The sequence below is a fragment of the Gossypium hirsutum genome, chromosome A05 (assembly GCF_007990345.1).
Source record: "Gossypium hirsutum isolate 1008001.06 chromosome A05, Gossypium_hirsutum_v2.1, whole genome shotgun sequence".
Classification (NCBI taxonomy): domain Eukaryota; kingdom Viridiplantae; phylum Streptophyta; class Magnoliopsida; order Malvales; family Malvaceae; genus Gossypium; species Gossypium hirsutum.
This window is the reverse complement of record NC_053428.1, coordinates 15,643,048-15,666,188: the sequence shown is the minus strand read 5'-3', so window position 1 is coordinate 15,666,188 and position 23,141 is coordinate 15,643,048. Positions and strand designations below refer to the sequence as shown.

Genomic DNA, 23,141 nt, shown 5'->3' with positions numbered 1-23,141 from the left:
TGTCCAATGGAAACCAAATGTTTAGCATGCCGAAATTTCTTGAGGTAGCCGGGATTTAGCTGCAAAAAAGGGTGATCCAAAACTAGTAAAAATGACCACTTCACCGGCATTTAGTGGATAATAGAGGGAAAATCCCAAGTGTGGGTTAGCTATAGCTTTTACCAAAATGTGGAAATCGTAATAGCAGGAACCAGTGCAGGCAGGGGTGGATTAAACTTAAAAGGGGTTGAAAATGCCCCTTCTCTAACACTTCTGACACGCATTAAAGGCAGCTCTTTGGCATTGGCCTAGGCCTATCCAGGGAAGGGGGGGGGGGACCGTATTTGAAATCTCATTTTCTGTGGATAATTAAATTGTCCGCCTTTTTATCTTAATTAGGGTCCCTTATCTATATTCTATGGTCTTTGGTCTACTAGTTGTAGTAAGGAAATTCCTTCTTCTTCTTCTTTTTAACCCCTGAAATCTTGCATAATTGAGCATTTGGAAGCTCTTTTCTCCATCCAATTATCAACCTTCCTTTTTGTTCAGGGGAAGAACAACCAATCATAGTGACAAGCATTTTGGATCTATAGTGTATAGTGCATACTAGTGTGAACCTATAGCCCTTTTTCGGGAATCAAATTGGGTTTGTTTTCATTATTTTCGGCTGTCGATTCCTACATTACCCAGTAACGAGTCAAACTCAAAGCAAAGCTCCACTCAAGAAGCCCACCTGGCTCCTTTGTTATTGGGCCGCACTAAATTACCACCCAAAGTATTTCATTTTCTGGGCTTCTTTTTGCCTCTAATAAGGCCCCGAGTTGGGTTCTACTATACTACCAATTCCCTACCATCTGTACTATTATTTAAATTGATGAATCATTGGGACACTAATTCAAATGAAAAAGGATTTTTTTTTTAAATTTTTAGAATGTAATAAATATTAATTTGAGAATACTTTTATTTTTTCTATAAAATATTATTATGATAAAATTTAAACTTAGTAGAATGATTTTTAAAATTTTAATTTTACTATTTTAATCAAAGTTTTCTTTAAATTTTTGTAAGTAAATTTTTTTACATAATTCTTTCCTCCCGCATGGATATGTAATAATATAGTTTTAATTAATTTTTAAGTATAGTAATATTAGATTATTGGTGAGTCCTATTATTATTGTTTCAAAATTTAAATTTGTTAATATAATTTGGAAATAAAACACAGCACCCTTCACTTAACCTTTGACTGCGTTGGCAAGATTAAGATCCTCAGACTTTAAGTGTTTAGGTTTAAGTCTTATCTTAAATGATTTATGTGTGACTAGGCCTTGATTTGTTTTTGTAACACTCTCTAACCCCGAACCGTTGCCGAAACAAGGTTACGAAACATTACCAGACAAATCAGATAACTTACGAATAATTCACAAATAAAATAACATTCATAGTATAATTTAATAACTAAGTCCCTATAATGAACTCTTGAAGTCTAAAACATGTATTAAAAATGAAACGGGACACTTTCTAGTACTCTGGAATTTTATTTTATTTTATAAATTTCGACAGTATTTTTACTTATTTTTACATAAAACCCCCTGCAAATTAAAACGTATCTATTTCAAACATAACCAATTCAACCAACTCATTTCACATACTTATTTTCTATTCTAAATATCTTATAATCAAACTCAATCAATATAATATCAATTTAAATTTATCAACGTACTAATTAATTTGAAATGGATAAACTTTTTTTTTCATTGTAATTCTTAGACTTGTAGTACTCACATTTTAAACCATTTATATTCAAAACATAATAACCTTTATATACATCCTATGTACATGCCACATTACCAAAAGAAAATATACATCACCATAAGTTTGCTGAAGTCGGGTCTGCCTTTGGATGCTGGTTCAGTACTTGACTTCTACAACCTGCGCACGGAAACAACCGTACGCTAAGTATGCATATACTCAGTGGTATTACTATAATTCAATTTATAATTAAATACATTTAATCACACACATACTTTTACATTACAATTATCATCACTTAATGAACAATTCAATCTTTTTATGTTATCATTTGAATATATATATACCATTTTTATTTCTTTATTTCAATTATCACCTTTCACATATTTCATATCATTCAAATTTAGTTTTATCAGTAAATTTATTTCATTTATTTCTATTAACTTGACTCGGACTCGGACTCGGCGGATACACGGATTCCAACCAACACACCAGTACGGCACATTGTGCCTTAACGGTATACAATACCTAAACAGTAATCAATAACGGTAACAGTAACAGTATTCAACACACAAAGTGCTGAATCTGTAATAGTAACGGTAACAGTATTTGACACACCAAGTGTCGAATCGGTAACAGTAAGGGTAACAGTAACAGTAGTTGGCACATAAGTGCCTGATTAGTAAGCCGGAAAAAACCCGTACTCTTCCATATCCTATGGCATGCCAACTATATCCGACTAGCCCGACTAGTTAATAGGGTATTTAATTCACTTTTCAGTACAATTTCCATATAAGTTCGGTATCAAATATAATTCATTTTTTCAATCAGTTTCACAGTATTGCTGTAATTCATTACTTCAATAATTTCACAGTTCAATGCAGTACACATAACAATATTCAGTAACTTCACAATTCAATTCAGTACTCAAAACAATGTTTAGTATTCCATAATTCAGTTCAGTATCTGTCTCAATTTCAATGCCCAATCATAAATTTATCATTTTACTAAACACTTACCTTAAATACTTACCACACATAATTATTAAATTAAACACATAATAATGATAAAGTTTAATTCAATGATAGAAACCAGAATTCTCTTCGGATTTAATCCTCGACGATCTTTTATTTTCCTTTTTGGGCCGATGCTTCAGACTCGATATTAGCTACAAACAATTAAAATAATTTCACAATCATTAACACAACATAATTTAATTTCTGAAATTTTTATCTAACTTTTACTTTAATTCCAATTTAATCCTAACTAAACCTATATATTTTTCTTTCTTAATTCATACCTTTTTACTACTCAATTTCTTGCCAAACTCACATTTAACTATTTAATTTTTATCATATTTTCATAATTTCGAATTTATTTCAATTTAATCCTAAAACTCAAAACTTATAGCTTAGTTTACAATTCAATCCTTTATTCAATTCCAATCAAAAATTCTATCAAATAAACCCCCAATTCCATCATTTGTTCAACATAAACCCTACTCAAAAATCTATTAACTTTCAAAATTTTAACTTAAATCCAAGAGTATTTCCTTCTAGGATTCCAAAAACATCAAATTTAAAAGAAAAGGACTTGATTAAACTTACCAATTAAACTTCAAGCTTTAAAACCTGAATTTTTTCTTTCTCTCCTTTTTCTTTCCCACTTTCGAATGGCTTTCTCTGTTTCTATTCTGTTTCTTTTTGTTTGTTTTGTTATTTATTTATTTATTTATACTTTCGTGGTTTATTTTATATTTATATTTAAGTTAATTTAATAATTATAAAATATATATTTAATAACAATATAATTAATACATTTGTATACATGTATCTTTATACATTTGTACACTATTACTACCATTCATTTGTCTTTCTTTTATTTATTTAACAAATAAAAATCTTATAATATCAATATTTAATTAATAAATATCTTTAACTTAAAACTTAAGTAAATACATAATTATAATACAAATATATATATTCATATTATTACAAATGTCATTATCTAGTTTGTTTTTCATACCAAAAATCTTATAATTTTAATTATTTATCTAATAAATATCTTTAACTTATTAATAATAAATAATAAATATTTACTTAATAAATAATACTTTTATTACAATAGTATTATATATATATTATTACACATGCATCATCTCATGATCCTACATTTGTCAACTTATTAATTTATTCACTAATATAATATCAATTAAATAATAATAATCAATAGATATCTTTTATTTATTATTTAAGAAAACATACATATTTATTATAAGTATATTTTCTTGTATTTTACACAATTGGTATGTTTTTGTTTATTTACTTATTTAAGTTATAAATTAATAATACTATAAATTAACATAACATAATATATATTTATATATATAAATAATTAAAACAAAAATCTTAGATTTTGATGCATATATCTCGCCTCATTTCATATAAATGGTCATTTTAATTTTTTTTATTTCCTATTACTCTATAATTTAAATTTTACCTCTTATTCAATTTAGTCATTTTTACTAATTATTCTAAATTGAGATAATTTCACTTAATTAAAACCTAATTAAATACACTACTAGAATTATAATTATGCCTAATAATTATTTACGAACCCGTTTCATTAAGACAGAGGCCCGATAAAACACTTTTTCAGTGCCCACGAATTTTGGGTCATTACAGTTTTTACTTAAATTCCACTGTAGATTATATGTAGAATTATTTTAGTTTAAGTTATGTTTAGTTTATATTTTGTAATGATTAGAATGTTGAATAATATTTTGCACAATCACTTTTTTTTTGTTTATAAAAAGAAAATTACTTGAATAGAATAGTTTAAATTAAATGGTTTTATTGTCTATCACTTCAATTCACATTATTTAGCATAATTGTTTTATATTAAAACTGAAACTCAAGCCCTAGGGACTAGTGTTCTTTAGTTCCAAAGTAGTAAATGCAATGTTATAATGCTATATTATGGAAAGAATATCCATAAAACATGGTGGGTGGGGTTTGTTTGTATAAAAAACTCCCCAAGAAATATTCAAAAACAAAATTAGAGATGAAAACAAGCAGGAGAATGTAATGTTAGGTAAACATGGGTGATTTAAAATTATACGTGCCGTGGACCGACCCACCTACTTCTTCCACCAAATTTCGAAACACCTTCGTTTGGCCCATATATCTTGGTGGGCATGGAGCTTGTCTAAATGGTACCTGCATTTCTTCTAACTAAAAACTCTCAAACCTTTGTACAAAAAAGAAATTATGACCCAATATATCCTTGCTTTTCAGGTTCACTTTATTCCAGGCGGACACCAAATATTAAATTAGTCACATTAATTATTATTATTTGCAATTGGAAATATATATAAAGAAGATACATGATTCAAAGTGGAACTTACCAAACTTTCGTTATCCATATCTTAATCAACATGAGATTTTTTTAAAAAACCTTGACAAGTACTTGGCAATCTAGAGTTTAAGAGCTTGCCATCAAAGCCTCATGACAATGCAAATGACAAAGATATTTTATTCATCCATTATCTCCACAATCCCTCCAAATTTATTGCCTACATCACTCACATTACTATTTAATTTCCATTTGAAATGTATGTTTGAGATTTTGAATATCATAATATAAAAACAAATTATCCTCCATTAAAGATGATGGTGAAACAAAAAAAATATATTAAATTAAATTTTAGTTGCAATAGAAATATTTTCATATAATTTATTTTATAAAACAATAATATATTAATCATCATCGAACGAAGTTGATATCCATTTAACCCAGAACACTAATTCAATTAACTTGGTGTTATGAGCTATCAAGTAGATACCAACTCAATTTGAAAATGTTCCAAATACCAAAATTTTTATTATTAATATATTTATATCTTTCAAATCATTTTACTTTTTAAAAAAAAATTAAATGGTTCATTTTTATTTACTTTTATATAATTTTTTTCTCTAAACCGTAAGTTGGGTATCACATAACATCTTGAAATTCATTAGAGTTCGAGTTTTGCCATTAAGCATCCCTGTTAATAATTTTTTGTGATTTGACCCTTACAATTAAAAATCAATTTGAGTCGAATTATTTAAACGGTTAATGGAATATAAGTTAAAAAAATTACAATTAATCAAATTTGACTGAATTTTATTTCTTAATTTAAATTTTTATATAATAAAAGTATTTACCATAATAGTATAAATAAATTAAAAATTCTATATAAAAATATATTTTTAAAAATATCATATAAGAATTATTTTTTAAAATAGAGTTTTTATTATCTTTTATTTATTAGAAAATTTATTTGTCTAGAAATATTTCTCAAAAAATTTAAAATTTTTCTAAAAAATATTCAAAAACTATAAAACAATATTTATTTTGTCAAGAAAATAAAATAAGATTCAAAATCCAACTTTATATATAAAAAAAACTAAAAAATAAACCGAAGTATTATGAGAAGTACAAAAAGAAATAAAAGAAATAAATTGAAATGAATTGATTGGAATCCAAATCACTCCTAATCCTTACTGAATTAGCTTATCTTAGCTAAAATTTTCAATTAAAGAATATGATTAATTATGGTACCCTTAAATAAAACAACAACAATAATAATAGCCTCTAAAACTAGAGTCGGCCAACAAAAATAAAAAAAGGTAGACTTGGAGAAAAGGAGCACCAACTCTTTTACCAAATCTAACCCCTTTTTTCAAAGTCTGTGCACTTACTCAAACTATGATAACCTCTCCCATTTTCCCTTCATTCAACTCTTTTAAACTTCAAACTTCAAAGTCCAAACCCATCCATTTCTAGGATTAACCCTTTTCAACACGTCAGTATATGGAATGGACTAGACAACTCCCCCGCCTATCTCCCTCTCCTTCCTTCTCCATTTCTCCCAACCCATTTCAGACGCCATAGTTTAATTTAGCTCACAAAACATGACCCAAACCGACGATATTGCTTACGATTCGATTTTGGTTCTTCTCTCCATCTCTCTTTTCATTCTTGGTATCGTCCTCATCATCATCATCTGCAGGAAGAAACCACAAAAGCCCGATCAGAAACAATTAGAGCTCCCCGCCAAGTTTTGTGCCAGCTCCTATCAGTTAACCGACATAGATGCAGCGACAGATGGCTTTAACCCTAGAAGGATCGTCGGGAAAGGCCGCTTAGGTACTGTTTTTGCAGCCATATCGCCTAGCGGGGAGCTCGTTGCGGTGAAAAGGATACATCCACGGCTTGTATTAAGCAATGCTGGATTCGGGTTTGATTCGATAATAAAAACACTTTCTTTGGCTCAGCATCCTAACGTAGTCCCAATCATAGGGTATTCACAAGCGCCGGGTGAGAGAATCATCGTGATGGAGTTTGTCGGCATGGTGAATTTGGATTTTTATTTGCATGAAAACTCCGATGGTGCTTCGTTGTTAGATTGGAACCGGCGTTTGAGGGTTGCTGCCGGGGTGGCCAGGGGGATCGAGTATTTGCATCAAGGGATGGCGCCCAATATAGTACACGGTGCATTAAAGGCGTCGAATATATTATTAGATGTGAAATTTGTTGCAAAGTTATGTGATTACGGGCTATCGTTTTTGGCACCCAAAGAGATGACGGGGCTTGTGGGGCATGTAGATGACGAGTATTGGGCTGAAAAGGGAGGTGGTGCTTGCAAGGAAAGCGATGTTTATGGCTTTGGGGTGGTGTTGTTGGAACTTTTGACGGGGAGGAGAAGTGAACAAGGGTTGCTTGTGAGATGGGCATTGCCATTGATCAAAGCCAAAAGGTTTAGTGAACTTTTGGACCCCAGACTCGTAATTCCCTCTGATATAAAACCTCTTCTTAGACTGGCAAAAGTTGCTTCAGCTTGTGTTGGTAATTACAGAAAAGACAGGCCTTCCATTTCTCAAGTGGCATCCATTTTGAACAATCTGGAGATTGAGGTCTGTCATTAAAGTGCCAAATTTGAATATTGGGTTTGTTTTATTTTATTTGACTTTGATCATCAAAAAGCCAAAGCTAGATTGTATACACGTGGGTTGTCTTCAAAATGGATGCAAGATAGAGTTGGCCAACGAGGGTAAGAACTGTGTGGGAAAATATTGAAATGAAAGATTATAAAGGTTGGAGAGGGGCGGTGATGGGGGAATCATTGTTTCCGTGTGGAAATAGGGGGATTTTCTTACATTGGTGGTGAAAGGGACCCATTTCCCTTAATTTTTTATATTATGTCTTTCTCAATCTGATTATCAGATTTTGGGGGGTTTGCTATGGCTCCATCACTTGACTAAAACTTCATTTTGTAAATTAATCATTACCCAATTATTTGTGTTTTAGAATCAATCACAATATTTCTACAATTTTGTTCATATAAAAAAATTGGTTTTGGGGACCCAATTTTGTGTTTGATTGGACTTTGATTCTCTCTCCAATTATTCTTCTTCTTGTTTCCAACACACTATTCAATGTAATAAATCTTTAATTTTCATTAGATTCTGTTTGCTTTGTCTGTATATAGTAAAATTATAGCCATTGGTGTTTTTTTTTAATTAGAAAATATTCTGTTTTGACAATTTAGACATATATATATAGATCGCTTTGTCAAAGTTTGCCCATTATTAATTAAGTCTACATTATTCATATTGGATTGGAAAAAGTAGCTCAAGGCAGTGGAGTGAATCTAACCAATGTTCTGCTTAAATTGTACAATAATAGTGTATACCCAACAAACCGGAGCTGCTCCATCTAAATTCTAAAACAAGTGTTAGATTTCCACAAGGATTGCAATTCGGGTCCCTGTGTATGCAAGACCAAACATTCATTCGAACAAGTTATTATATACTCACACTTATTGAAAAAGAATATATAAATGGTAGTCGTAATTTTGCTTGTCGACTACAGGCAGGAGATGGAGTTATGAATTGGGCTTGGAAAAAATAGAGAGGCCCAGAGGAGGGTTAGCCCAAAGTGGTATGGTTACCGATTGCCGTTGGGGGTGATATAACAGCCCACTTTACTCTAAAAGTTGGAAAAATAAATGAACAGAAGAAAAACAAAACAGTAGTCGAGGGTAAGGCTGGGTGGTTTGAATTTTGATATGTAAATAAAATCTTTCTTAAAAAGAAAACCTTGCTATGGTTGATAGTTTCGTTTTGTATCCCTTAGCTATAAGAAATAATGAATAATGAATAAATGAGTCAAGAGTGATTGTTGGGTGTCATTGCTTCAACTTCTACATCATAACTCTAAAACAATATTCTCATTTCCAAAAACAAATATATAAAACTCACCTCTATACTATTTTCATTATGCTTCATTTCTAGCGTATTATAACAGACAGGCAAGATGCATTACGTAACATGTATAGTATATACATTTTGCTATTTTAATTTGATTATTTTTACTTCTATTTTTTTATTTAATCAATTTTAGTCTCTATACTTTTTTAATTGAATGAGTAGTTTGATATCATTTTTTCTATTGGTCTAGAGAATGGTATTGGATACAAATTGGTTGAATTGGGTTTTTAATTTTTAGTATGTTTAATTAGATTGGTTAACCTGATGGTTCGGTGACCTAATCAATTCAATCAACGATCTGATTCTAAAAACATTGGTTAATTACATCAGATACATGAAAACTATGAACTAAATACTAAATTCTTTAATTTTCAAAATATTTTCTCATAATATCATTATCAAATTAATCAAGTCCTTCCATTACTATAATGTTAATTTGGGATTGATGTGGAGAATATTTAAAATGCATGGATCAAAATATTTTCTCACAATATCATTATCAAATTAAACACTAGTACACATCTAACATGTCAATAAGAAAAAGAATCATTAAAATTTATGAGGGCTATTTATTTATATCTTCTTTTTTTTCTAACATGAGATATTCAAATTCTAAATACAATGTATAGATGTGTTTAAAATTTGACCTATATGCTCTATGTCACATTTGAACTAACATTTAATGCCTTAATTGATATAATACTAATATTTAATTAATGTATGAAAATTAATTTAAAATATGAAATTATGAACCATAATTAAAATATACCCAATCTGTTTTGTTTTACTAATTTAAAATAATAAAATAATATAAATTAAAAATTACATTAATATATTAGATTTAAATAAAATAATTCTTATTATTTTTTAAACAATAAAACACGTCAAACTAAGCGAAGTTAGGCTGGAACCGAAAGAAATTTTTAGAATTGAAACCTCCACCTGACTCAATTTATAAACACTTTTAATATACTATTATTAGTGTTTAATTTCAAGTTAGCAAGTGATTTCTTCCGATTGATTCATGTTGTGGCTAAATTACCTATTGGGTTGGGTTATCTGGTTTCGACCACCACTGCTTGTTATGATGCAGAACCTTTGTGTATCTCCTGCGCATTCTCTTTAATGATATGATTTCTATCTTCCCCCCAAAACAATCTAAAAATTCAATCCATCAAAAATAATATAATAACAGACTAGATATATGCCATCTTCACATCACATATATTGAGATTATGTAACATTCAATGAGAATATATATACATAAATATATATAATAACATTCGAATTCATGCTCCAAAAATATTAAAATTTTATTTTAATAATAGTTTAAGTTATTTATTTTAAAATAAATATAAAATTCACTTGTAATAGAATTTTTGCTTTAAAATTTTTAATTTTTTTAATTTTTTCCAATTGAATTGATGTTCAATTAACTTATGACACCAATTCAATTAGATATTTAATAATAGGAAGATAAACTACACTAAAATTTTAATTGATGTAGATGACATTTAAAATGTATGGATTAAAAATTAAACACGAATATATGAATAATATGAATCTAACATATCTACTAAAAAAAGTTGACTTTAGGTTCTGAAAAACCCTTAAAAAAAAATCAAGTCCCTCTAATAAGAAAACCCAATTAAACCATAAAGATTAGAAAAGCATTAATTAGGTTCATTGACTAACGTTTTGTATAGTTGATTGTTACTGTACTAGTCTAATTGTTAACGATTATCAACTAACTATTATAATGTTGACGTAATAATTCACATAAAAAATATAAATATAAATTATTAAAAATATTTAAAAATTCTAAGTTAAGAATAAAATCGAACAAAAAGACATTTAAGTGCATTTGAATATTAAGATACACTTATCCAAATTCACTATAGATATAAAATTTTAAATTATAAATAAAAATTAGAAATTAGAAAAGCATATAAAAAAATTAAAAAGTTGTACAAATATTATAAAAAAACACCACCACCTTTTCTGGATTTAATTGCTGTGACGTAGCAAGAAACGCAACCGCCACCGTCTCTCGTTCATTTTTGTAATGCTTTTAATATTTCTTAAAATTTATTTATAGAAGTAATTGTTAGCTAGATAGTTTATGGTGTTTTTTTTAGATTAGTGAGGGTGTAAAAAATATTCCATTTATTATGAATATGGTGAAATTTATGTCCAGATTTAAATGAATTGGGACATCTATTTGTTTAGGTTGATTTTAAACTTGAATCTTTGAAATAAAATTTAAAATTTTCTCATATTAATATTAATAAATTGACTCGTTTTAACATTTGAGAGCTTAATTAAATATTTTATTTTTTTAAGTGACTTGATTGAATTTTTTTTGTTGAAAAGTTTAATAGCTTCATGGATTAAGTCGAAAGAGTATCATTAAAACTTAAGATCGATAATTTCTTTCTCTTTTTTTTACATGTAATATTTAAGTTATCCATATAATATGAAAATACGTGTTTACCGTTTAACCCATATTTTATATCAAGTCTAAGCTAACATTTGATGCCCTAATTAATGAAAGAATTTACTTGATATAATACTAATATTTAAAAATGAAAAAGTTAATTTAAAAAATGGAAGATAGATGTATGGTATAAGTAATATTTCATTTAGAATTTAAAGTTGATATTCATTTCAAAGCTCCCCATAGTATAAGCAAAATTAAAAACTGATGATATTTTTTTTGATGATATTTTTTTTTTGATGATATTTGTGTCAACTTTTAAGGGACCATGCAAAAAGGTTGAGAGTAGTCGTCGGTTTTAAAAATAATTCGTTGTGAAAAAGTTGGAAATTGCAAAGAAGTGACCATTCAGTCTGAATGTTGAAATTCATAAGTGTGAATCCTGAGTAGGAATGAAATGGCTGGAAAATGAGCATTATTTGCCTGCCAATATCCCCAAGCTTAACATAATACTTGGGTGGCTCATTAATCCTTTGGTAAGTAAAGGAAACAATCATTAGGTGAGTTGTATGAAAATTTGATGTAATTTTCCCATTTGGAAATTTCTCACCCAAAATGAAAATGGGGTTAAATTTTGGTATGAACAAATAAAAAGAAACTGAGGAGATGCAGCCAAAAGCTGAGGAGGAATGGGACAATTATTTGTATGGACGCAAATAAAAATATTCATATTTGGTTCAAACAATAAAAACAAAAGAAAAAGAAAACCCTAAAGCCCATACGTTAAAGTTTGAAAGCTTAAGAAAGAAGTTTGATGCAGTTGCGTGGCTTCTCGGAGAAGCTGTCTCAAGCTAACAGATAACACGAGAAATGAAAAAAGAGAAAGCCCATTTATATTTAATTACGTGAAGGACTGTGATTTCCCACGCTCGTCTACTTTTCAACTCTCTCCCAGCCCTTTGATCATTCATCACATCATCTTTAGTGTTTTTAAGACAGAAATAATCTTACTTTGAGTTTGAGGCTACAGAAATATTTTTTTTTTAATTTATTTATTGGTGTACCATTTTAAAATTAATTAAGAGAAAATGAAACTCTCTGTCCAATTCGTTTTCTAATATTAATTACATTATTCCGAAAAAAAAGAGAGTATAATTATCACCAACTGGTACATATGAAAAACATACTTAGAATCTTTACATCACATTAATCTCATTCAATTATGGGTATGGGAGGAGTTTCCGAAACCATTAATATCCAAAATTACTAATATTATATAAACTACAAAAACCAAATAAATACTAAAGAGAAACTTTAACTGCAAAAGAACTTTCAATTTGTCCCAAAATAAACATCCAAACCTAAAAGAGAGAGAGAGAGAGGATGGAGCTTGCTTAACACATGAGAAGTTTACGTGAAGAAATGGATAAATTGCTGCTATACAACAAGTTTGGTGCAAAACACCAATATTGTTACATTCGTATTTTCTATGTTACGATATTGTATAATTTCACCTGCTATTTAGTTATTTATTTATTTATTTTTGTCTTATATATTAGCTTTAAGAATACTCCAGTTTGACATTGGAGCTAATTAGATCAAATGTCTTGGGGAAAAATACCACCCAACCCTTGGTATACACAAAATCGTATTTATAAATATTGAGATTTTGATTTTATATCTTACTAAAAATTAAACTCCACTCTTTTTCTCTTTCTTTAACTAATTAAAACAATGTAAAGGGTTTTAATGTTTAGAGCAAGGTCCAAGACTACATTTATACTTTCATACGATCGTATCTACATTAGCATAACCAAACTTAGCGTCCAAGCAACATTTCTTACCCTATAAATTTTTTTATATTATTTTTTTTCTAAAAAGAATTAAATCCCATTCTCTCCTTTCTATTATACCCTTCTCCTTTTAACCTTATTTCTCTCTCTCTCCTTTCTTTGTTTTCCAAGATACAAGAGGATATAGCACACAGCAGCTATGTCCTCTCAATCATAAGCAGAAAATTAGAAAAAGAGAAATAGAAAAAAAGCGTGTAAGAATTAAATTCCTTTGCCAAACATCAAGAAAATTAATAAAGTAGGGGGAACTGAAAACGTGCTCTAAAGGAGCCAAGTTTTGCTTTACTTGTTTGGTTTTGGTTTTGGTTTTTTTGTAAATCTTGCTAGAATTTCGTCTGGTGGGGGTGTTTGACAAGTGGGGAAGACGGTGGAACCAGAACCCAGCTTTGTGATGGGAATAAGACCATCACCACAACAACAGGAGAGATGACATGGTGCAATAACCCAGATGATGATGCTAGAGCTATAAAGTTAGTTGCAACAGCCACTAAAGAAACCTCTCTCGCCGTCGCTGCCACCTCAGCCGCTTCCTACACCAAAATCCATGAAATCCAAACCATTATTTGCCCTTCATGTGGTTTTAACATACCCTACCAAGATCAGGTACTACATGTTTTTAATCCTAATATAATTGTTTTGCTAGAGTATTACTCCATATGGTTTGATCCACTAAAATACTATGATCTTTTGTGGGGTTAGACGGGAATTCATGATTTGCCAGGGTTACCAGCCGGAGTGAAGTTTGATCCAACTGACCAAGAAATTTTAGAGCATTTAGAGGCCAAAGTAATATCTGATCTGCGCAAGCTTCATCCGTTGCTTGATGAGTTTATTCCAACACTGGAAGGAGAAAATGGGATATGCTATACTCATCCAGAGAAGTTGCCGGGTACACTTTGATGCTTTAATTTTAGCTCCAAATTCAAACTTAATTGTTACCTTTCTCAACATTTTTAGCTTCTTTGCTTTTCTAATTGTATACAATTAGTATTTCATTTTGTGTTGAATTTTCTCTTTTGTAGGGTTAGATCGAGGGTTAGCTATATCAATGATCTATCTATCTATAAATACACATGTATATTTGGTTTGGGGACTAGCAATGATCTATGATGAACTTTAGATGAAAACGTAAAACCTTACAGCTTTTTATTAGAATCCAGTTAAGTGTACCGTAAGGAAAGTACCTAAGTTGGCTAATACTAGCTGCCAAGCATTGCTTGTGTGCAGTGTTTCTTAGGTGGCTTGATTACGTGAGGTCCTTTGGTTCTACTCTCGCCACATGTTTTCTTAGAGACATGTGATTAGGCTTAGATATTCCCCTCCCACCTTGCTAGCTTAATCCTATGTTTTAGGCATTGCCCTTCATCATTCAATGATCTAATTAATACTTAAGTTTCAAAGTAGTGCTGATACCAAACCTTATGATCACTTGATATTAACATTCCGTAATCTAATAAAATATGAATTTATATTTGATTCACGGAGGAATGCATCAAATACAGACATCGATGGCGTCTAATACGCTTCCAATGCATTAAATATTATAGCCTATATTAGCTTTGGTTATAACTGGTACAATTAAGCAATTGACCTAATTAGTTTACGCTTAGAACTGAAAACCTTCGATCTGCAGGTGTAAGCAAAGATGGCCAAATTAGACACTTCTTCCATCGACCCTCCAAGGCGTACACAACCGGGACAAGGAAGAGAAGAAAAGTTCACACGGATGAAGAGGGAAGCGAAACAAGGTGGCATAAAACAGGCAAGACCCGAGCAGTTTCGGTTGGTGGGGCAGTGAAGGGATTCAAAAAGATCTTAGTGCTCTACACTAACTATGGCAGGCAAAGGAAGCCTGAGAAGACTAACTGGGTGATGCATCAATATCACCTCGGCAACAATGAAGAAGAGAAAGATGGAGAGTTAGTGATTTCCAAAGTTTTTTACCAAACTCAACCGAGACAATGCGGTCCCAGTAGTGTCAAGTATACGCTCGACCGAAAGCTTAAAACCCGAAGCCGGCTGCACCAAAATCCTAATCCTATGGCTAAGAGCAGTGGCAGCCGGGGTCTTGTTGAGTATAACAATCCACCTTTTATTCCATACGATGATGGGAGTCACCATAATAGGGAAAGCCCACCTCAGCTCATCCCAAATTTGGTTGTTCAAGGTGATGGATCCTCGTTTATTCGATTAACCTCTGATACAAGCAAAGGGAGAGTTGAAAGAAAATAGCAATGGAAAGATGAGCAGCTACGACAAGGACTTATGCGGTTGTTGCTGTTACCATGTAACAGTCAAATAAATTAAAGAGTCGGATGCTTTGGGAAGATTTGCCCATGAGACCACGCTCTTGATCGCAAACGAGTAAACAAGGGAGATTGCTGGCATTTGCATAATATTTATATATATTTTTTACCTTATTTTATCCACTTATAAGGTTTGATGACTTATATATATATAGTAGGATTGCACAGATATGACTCCTATAAAACTTCTAGCTAGTAATAGTCCCTACTGATTAATAATTAGGTTTATCATTATCATATGTATATGTACTCCTTTTTCATTCTATCATGGATTCTTTTCTTCTTCTTTTTTTTTATTGTAAATCTGAATCCTCTATCCTGAGTTTGTTCTCATCCCCATTTCTGGATTAATGCATATATCTATATGGATTCTTTTTTTGTTCTTTCGTGAACTTTTGATACTGTTGGTACCTAAAATTGTTAATAACATTTCTTTGAAGATCCAAGTAATGACTTAATTTAAACAACATCCAACTTATTTCTTATTAGTAAGCATACAGCCCTAGACAATCATATGAAATCACTGTAACCCAAACTAACTTGAATTCCTCCATAATCATTGAAACACCAAGTGCAAGAGATTTTTTTTTTTATCAAACAAGGACTTGAAAAAATATTGATATCTCATTATTGGCATGTGTAAAATGTAATGCAAGAATTTTGGATTTGAATAGACAGACCAACGTCGGCTAGACGAAGAATTCATGTTCCGGGCCAGGAAATCTACATTGTCTTTTTCATGATATGGATTGGAAATTTGGGAGATTTAATGCTGAGTTTTAGTGTTGCAGAAACTATTAAATCGAAAAAATAAAAAAGGCGGTATAGTTAAAAGCTTAAAATAGACATTAACTCCATCAAATGGATTAAGAAAAGAAAGCTTGGTGGGTAGTTATAAAATAATAGACAAGGAAATGTCATTATCGCAAACAGGCATAAAGCTTAATTAAGAAGGTTTATCTGTTTACACTTCCAGTTACTATTTTGGCTTATTTATTTATTTCCCCCTCAAGTTGCTTCTGCCCACCCACCTATTTTGTATTCTTGTTTTCAAATTCCTGTACATAATTTTGCATTTTTTTTCCAAATTAATTTTTGTAGTGGAACTGAAAATTTAATGTCTTAATCTCACCACTCATTGGGAGGATTTTCTCTTCTTTTTTTTTTTTTTTCTATTTGCTTGCAGTTGAAGCAAATGCATAACAAGACGGGAAAAGGCTTTGGCGCAGCAAATAACATGGTAAGAATTAAACATCAATTCGTACGTCAACTGTGAAGGGAGATTTTCGTAGTGGTCCGCGTATTTAAAAAAAAATGGTAAGAAACTCAGTTACACATTACAATCAATGGCATAACTATCCCACTTTTATTAGATCCAATTAACAAATTGAAAGACCCCCAAAACAACACAAAACAAAACGAAAAGACAAACAAGAATTTTCCTTTTTTCCAAAAAAAGAAAAAAAAAAGCTCACATCATATGTTCTTGTCTTGCAGACAAGGCAAACGCCAAATCCTGAAAATCTGTGGCTATGAGCTATATGACCTAAACACAGATACCAATATAACTGTGGAAAGAAATGAATGAATTCGTTATAGGTAGCTCCGAATGTCGTTAGTGTCCTAACCCTTATTCTCAATGCAGTCACGTGGGACATTAAACCACAAGTTCAATGCAAGTACCATCAATAAATACATCCTGGGATTCAAGAATTACGTACATTCCAAATACAGTGAAATTATTATTAGTTTAGTCCCACAAGAGAAACTGGACATTAACCATTCAGTCTGAGCCCAGCCCACCAATGCATGACCATCGAATTTATGAATACCATAATTTTATTTTTTCTTTCTCGGAAGTAGAAACGGTCAATGATTAATGGAAGTTTCTAAAGTACTATGATCAGATAAAGGCTTTGAAGCTAACACGTGTAGTTAATTTCTTAATTATCATATTCAATTTTGAAATTTTGAACAACTGATCGGAATTCTTTTTTCTTTTCTTTTTTTATTGAATATCATCGTACAAAAGATTTGATAAACGGAGGAGATAACAGCTTGGATTCTGTGAACCACATTTTCATTTTTACCTAAATCGTGGACTTTGCTGTTTAGCAAGTATGTGTGCGACAGGTGACCTACTGGATAAATATCATCGGTCCTCAAGTCACATGCACACCTATGGTCCCTTCGCCTCACCCAGCTAAGGAAATCTAAGTCCTGTCGATATGAACTTTAATTAATTTGTTTGGTACATCCCACCCTTAATCAAATACAAAATTTCATTTATTGCCAACATTAAATTAATTTGGGCTTAAAACGAGAAGATGAGAAAAGAAGGCCGAATTTGGTTGACCATCAAACGGCCGAAGGATCTAGCTGGCCCCGCCATGATTTCTTTTCTCTCCAAAGCTTTGGTATTTAGACTTAGTTTGAGAATAAAGATGAATAATGAGTATAAGAAAATTAGGGAATTTTTTTTCTTTATAATATACCCATTAAATTAATAATTTTTAATCCTGATCATCTTTCGTCAAACTAACCCCAAAATCGCTTGTTATTTGAAGGAAATAATGAGGTCTGATGCTAAAACGGTCTAGATAAGTTCCGTTACATCCTTGAACTTCAATTCTGCACAAAATGTACCTGCTTCGCATAAATTAGGTAAAAATTTTGCATAAATATTTTTACAAGTATGGTGGTTGGTTGTTTGGTTTTAATCCGCTTTTAGTTAGTTTCTGGAAAAGATTAAACAAATCAAGATTGAAGGAGTTGAGGTTTAGCATTTAGAAATCCAGATCCAGACGATCATTCAATCCTTCATCTTCAATGATTTTTCATTACAAAAATCCCAATATAATTTTAGCCTCCGTCTCTGATTTCAATAGAAGAAGAGAAATTGGCAAGAATTTTACATTCAATCTGAGTTCTCCCGAAAGAGCTTTTCGATATGATGAAGGAATTTACAAGTCCCAAAACCCTTGCCTCTGTCTCAATACTCAACATCCATACAATTAGTAAACGATCTATTCCCTCAAAGACATGATTAAAAGTTAAATTTGCTGCATTTCTACAACTAAAAGCAAAAAAAGAGGAAGCAAGAAGAAGAAACATGAGTATAAACACAGATTATAAGTCATCATAGCCATAAAGCCCCCGCTTCTTTCAGAATAGGCACCAATTCACCTGTGATATGCGTAGACATGACCCTATCCAAACCGCCGAACAACTTCCCTCCCACGAAAACAGCCGGGAACTGAACTCCACCCCCGTTTATTACTGACAGTTCATGGAGCACCGCCTCTTCCTTCTCTTCGTTCACTTCACAAACCACCGGATTCACTCCGAGCCCCAGTAGCAACCTGTTCACGACATGGCACATGCAGCAACCACGTCTACCGAATACTATCACCGCATTCTCCACAACCAATTTCGTTACACTGTTTTCACAGCCGTTGGCAACGAGTCGATGTTCCCCGCCATTACCGGCGCCTTCGAGAAAATTGTGAAGCCGCGAACGGCCACCGGCGGTGGCAGCCATGTATGATTTATAAGGGATTGCTTCTTGCATGGAACATATATAATATATGCTTGGAAAGGGGAGGGGGGTATTCTATTGTTGTTATGAGATTATATAAATAGGGAAATGCGGAGAAGACTCTAACGTCAACGCCAGTTACGCACTCTAGTACGTCAGGGGGTGGTGAGGGTGATGTTAGCCTACGTCACCGCTTAGTAGATGGATTGCCATTTGTTAGCCAACTGCAATTTGCGAGGTCCCCAAATTGAACGTCACATTCCCTTTCATCATTTACACTCTGTCTAGCAGAAAAACCAAAGGAAAGTCATTTATTTCCCATCGGCATTCGCTTGAATCTTCACAACCTAACCTAAGGATCAAACTATAAATTGTCCCGGCGCAGAGGTCAAAGATTTTAATTGGGATTAAACACTTCTAACATTTCATAAACTGTTTTTACAAATTCTCCCTCACAACTACCAAATTAATAGTTGGAAAAGATAAGGAAAGCGCTGTACTGCTGCAGAAGGCCATTCCAAGGGAAGTTCAATGCATAATTGCATTTTTTTCTATTTAAAAATTTAACAAAGTCTTCAAGTGAACTTTTGGATTCAGATGGCCAAAGATTAAAAAAAAAAAAGTAAAAAAAATCTAAACATCATTCGTTAATTATTGATTAAATACTTTTAACAAAGTGTTCAAAATTTTACCTACTACAGATGGTCCAATTTACAAGCCATATGACACGTCAGCATGAATACAAAATTATCTGATAAAAAAAAATCAAAACATGAAATTCTTTTTTCACAAGGGTCTGTTTGATTGCCAGTAAAATATTTTCCGTAAAATGATTTCGGGAAAATGTTCTACTTTTCTATAAAATGATTTACTGGGAAATATTTTCTGGTGTTTGATTGAATCTGTGTAAAATATTTTCGGCTGTTTGGCAGATTTTCTGAAAATATTTTTCGAAAAAATTGTTTTTACATATATTGATATATATTAATAAATTTTTATATTTTAAATTATTTTTACATATATTGCAATGATTTATTTATAATAATACTCAATTATTAAGCTACAATATTAATCGTTATAAATTGAAAAAAATTAATATCAAATAAATTATTTGTAATTGTGTTAAAAAAACAAGTATTGAATAATTAAAAAAACAAGTTACTGGAAAATCGATAAACAGAAGCAATTTTCTACCGAAAATGAAGGAAGGAATGAAGGAGGCGATAGAGAGGAGAGCACGGAAAATGTCTTACGGAAATTGAAAGGGTAAGACATTTTCCCTAAAATGTAACCCATTTTCCCTTGTTTTGGAGTTCATTTTTCAAATGGAAAATGTTTTCCGCCAATCAAACGCTGGAAAAGTTGGAATTGATTTTCCGGAAAATCAATTCCTTTAATCAAACAGACCCTAAATCTTGATTGATAATATATAATCCTTTTTTATATTATTATTTTAAACATTTTAGATATCTCCATCTTTGAAATAACATAAATATTTTAATTCAAATATAATTTTGAAGACAACTAGTTTAACACATTGTGCATTAAGTATAAACAATTTTTAAAAATATTCTTTTATTGAAAAAATCTACTTTTTTTTTTAATCTTTGGGAAAGTTTTTCTAAGCACAATGTTGGAGTTGTCAAGGGATAAGTATGAAATTAAATAAAAAATAAAATAATTTTGTTGGTCGGATAACGTATGATTTTTTTTTTTTTTTGGAAGGATAACGTACGAAAGGTTAAATGGCTAATTTAATAATCGCCTAGGACTGACTCATGGGACAACACATGGTATATATATGGATAACATTAAAGGATCCACCACGGCCTTTTCTTACAACATTACTCTCAACCTGTCACATTCATCCACGTGTTCACCATGTCTCCCACCGTGACGATTGATGATTGTTGAGAACTGAGATGGGCCCCATCCTGACGTGGTCGTTTGTTTATTCCCACGTTCACTATACTGTCATCGTCATCATCGATTCATTATTGAAAACAAGATGCCAATATATATATACCACTCAAAACTAAATAATTAATAAATTTATATTTTTATCATTTAATTTTAGAAAATTATAAAATAATTATTAAATTATTTTAAAGTTTTAATTTAAATTAATGGGTGTTAAAATCATTATTGTTTTTCTGTTTACACTACTTATGCTAATCAAAAGTTTTATTTTCTCTTCTTTTTTACAATTTAATTTTTTTTATAAAATAACTATGAACGTAACAAATTTATAACTCAAGATCAAAATAACTTTATTCTCTAATTTTTAACATTGATCGACAAAACAATTAGGATCTAAGGTATATTCTACTTAGTGGCGGAGCCAGGGGGTTGGCAAAGGCCCCGACCCCCTAAAATAGAAAATTTTCTATTTAGACCTTCTATAATTTATAAATTTTAAACTAGTAATGGTAGAATTGTACTTTGGCCCCTTAAAATTATAACCATACAAACTATTAAAATGGTGAAATTGCATTTTTACTATTATAAAAATATGTAATTTAATTCTGCCCCAAAAAAAAATTTTTGGCTCCACCACTAGCTCTACTACTTACCAAAGGGTATTAATCTACCATACCAATTGAATTGTCGCTTGAAACTCACTAACTTGACTCTTATTTCTTAAAAAAATTAACACCAGGAAGATTAAAATGAAAACTTTTGAATAGTTTAATAATTTAATTAAAAACTTTCAAATAATTTAATGATCATTTTATAATTTTTTAAAGTTAAATTATCAAAATATAAATTTACTAATAATTTAATAATTTTTAAGTCTATTTTACCCCAAAAGATAGGGTCAACAATTAAAAAAAAACACATTGAAAATTGAAAAATAAGATTTAATTTGATATAAATACTCTCAGGACTTTCTCCACCTTAAATTTAATAAATTATTGTTAAATTTTTAAATATTTAAAACGTTAAATTGTAAATCACATGGCAAAACATGGCATCATCTAGAATATTTAATGATTTTCCATTTTTATTTTATTTCTCTACAAAATCAATTGATTTTGAATTATTTTAAATATGAATAAATATCAAATTAGACATAAATTTTGATATATAATGCACTTTTAATTTTGGTTCAATTTTAATTAATTTAATATTATGTAACATTTTATTAAATTAAATATGTGAAAACAAACAAACAAATTTAAATAGCATCTTTAGCTTCATGAATGTCTCTGATAGTTAAATTAAAATTAAATATCCCTCAGATTGTGCACTCTGATAGTTAAATTAAAATTAAATATCCCTCAGATTGTGCACTTACTTGTTTAATAAAAAAAAAAGATTTATGGGAGGTTGTTTTTGTCCCAAAAGAGAAAACTGTTTTTAGTCATATTAAAGATAAAGAAAGAGTAAAGTAGGGGGTAAAGAATGAGGTCACAGTGATATTATAAATAATAGAAAAGGAAATTGACCCCAAAAGGAGGGGGGAGGTTGAAAAAAATGAAAGTGGCCGGTCCATCCACACACTATTGATGGAAGGCATTTATGAAGTGGTCATTTTCTTAACCCACTAACCAAACACCCTTCGGTTTTCAAATAATTCAACAAAAGCAATGTTCAAAGCTGCATGCAATAGCAGGGTATGCTTGATGTCTCAGTTTCTTCCCCTACATTTCCATTTGGAGACCACTTTCTGTTCTTCTTTCGTTATACAACAGTTCAATTAAGTTTTTGAGTTTTTTACATCACGCTCCTCCATGCTTCAAAACCAGAAGTTTGCATATCTAAGATGGGATCCAAAAAAATAAGCCAATCACTTCATAGGATCACTTTAAAATGCATTTATATTCGAATCCCAAACATTTTGTATTTTCTTTTCAATATTTCAAGATAGAAATATATATTTAAAAATATATTTATTAAAAGATCTCGCCTTTCGATTCAACATCAAGTTTTTGGTCATTACCCAAGTCACAGCAAGCAGCAATA

General features: G+C 30.7%; 3 protein-coding genes across 3 annotated transcripts; 2 read left to right on the top strand and 1 right to left on the bottom strand.

Annotated features, from left to right (window-relative positions):
• Positions 1-6,322: 6,322 nt before the first annotated feature.
• Positions 6,323-8,227, top strand: LOC121229405 (phytosulfokine receptor 1). Its single transcript, XM_041113600.1, has one exon. It carries the CDS (start codon positions 6,684-6,686, stop codon positions 7,695-7,697), a length of 1,014 nt encoding a protein of 337 aa, XP_040969534.1. The 5' UTR covers positions 6,323-6,683; the 3' UTR covers positions 7,698-8,227.
• Positions 8,228-13,167: 4,940 nt separating this feature from the next.
• On the top strand, positions 13,168-16,020 carry LOC121229404 (NAC domain-containing protein 73). The gene is made up of 3 exons (XM_041113599.1): positions 13,168-13,934; positions 14,031-14,220; positions 14,965-16,020. The coding sequence occupies exons 1-3, from the start codon at positions 13,758-13,760 to the stop codon at positions 15,561-15,563; spliced, it is 966 nt and encodes a 321-aa protein (XP_040969533.1). The 5' UTR covers positions 13,168-13,757; the 3' UTR covers positions 15,564-16,020.
• A 2,474-nt stretch (positions 16,021-18,494) lies between these two features.
• On the bottom strand, positions 18,495-19,538 carry LOC121229403 (glutaredoxin-C9). The gene has a single exon (XM_041113598.1). The coding sequence runs from the start codon at positions 19,206-19,208 to the stop codon at positions 18,777-18,779; it is 432 nt and encodes a 143-aa protein (XP_040969532.1). The 5' UTR covers positions 19,209-19,538; the 3' UTR covers positions 18,495-18,776.
• Between the last annotated feature and the right edge of the window lie 3,603 nt (positions 19,539-23,141).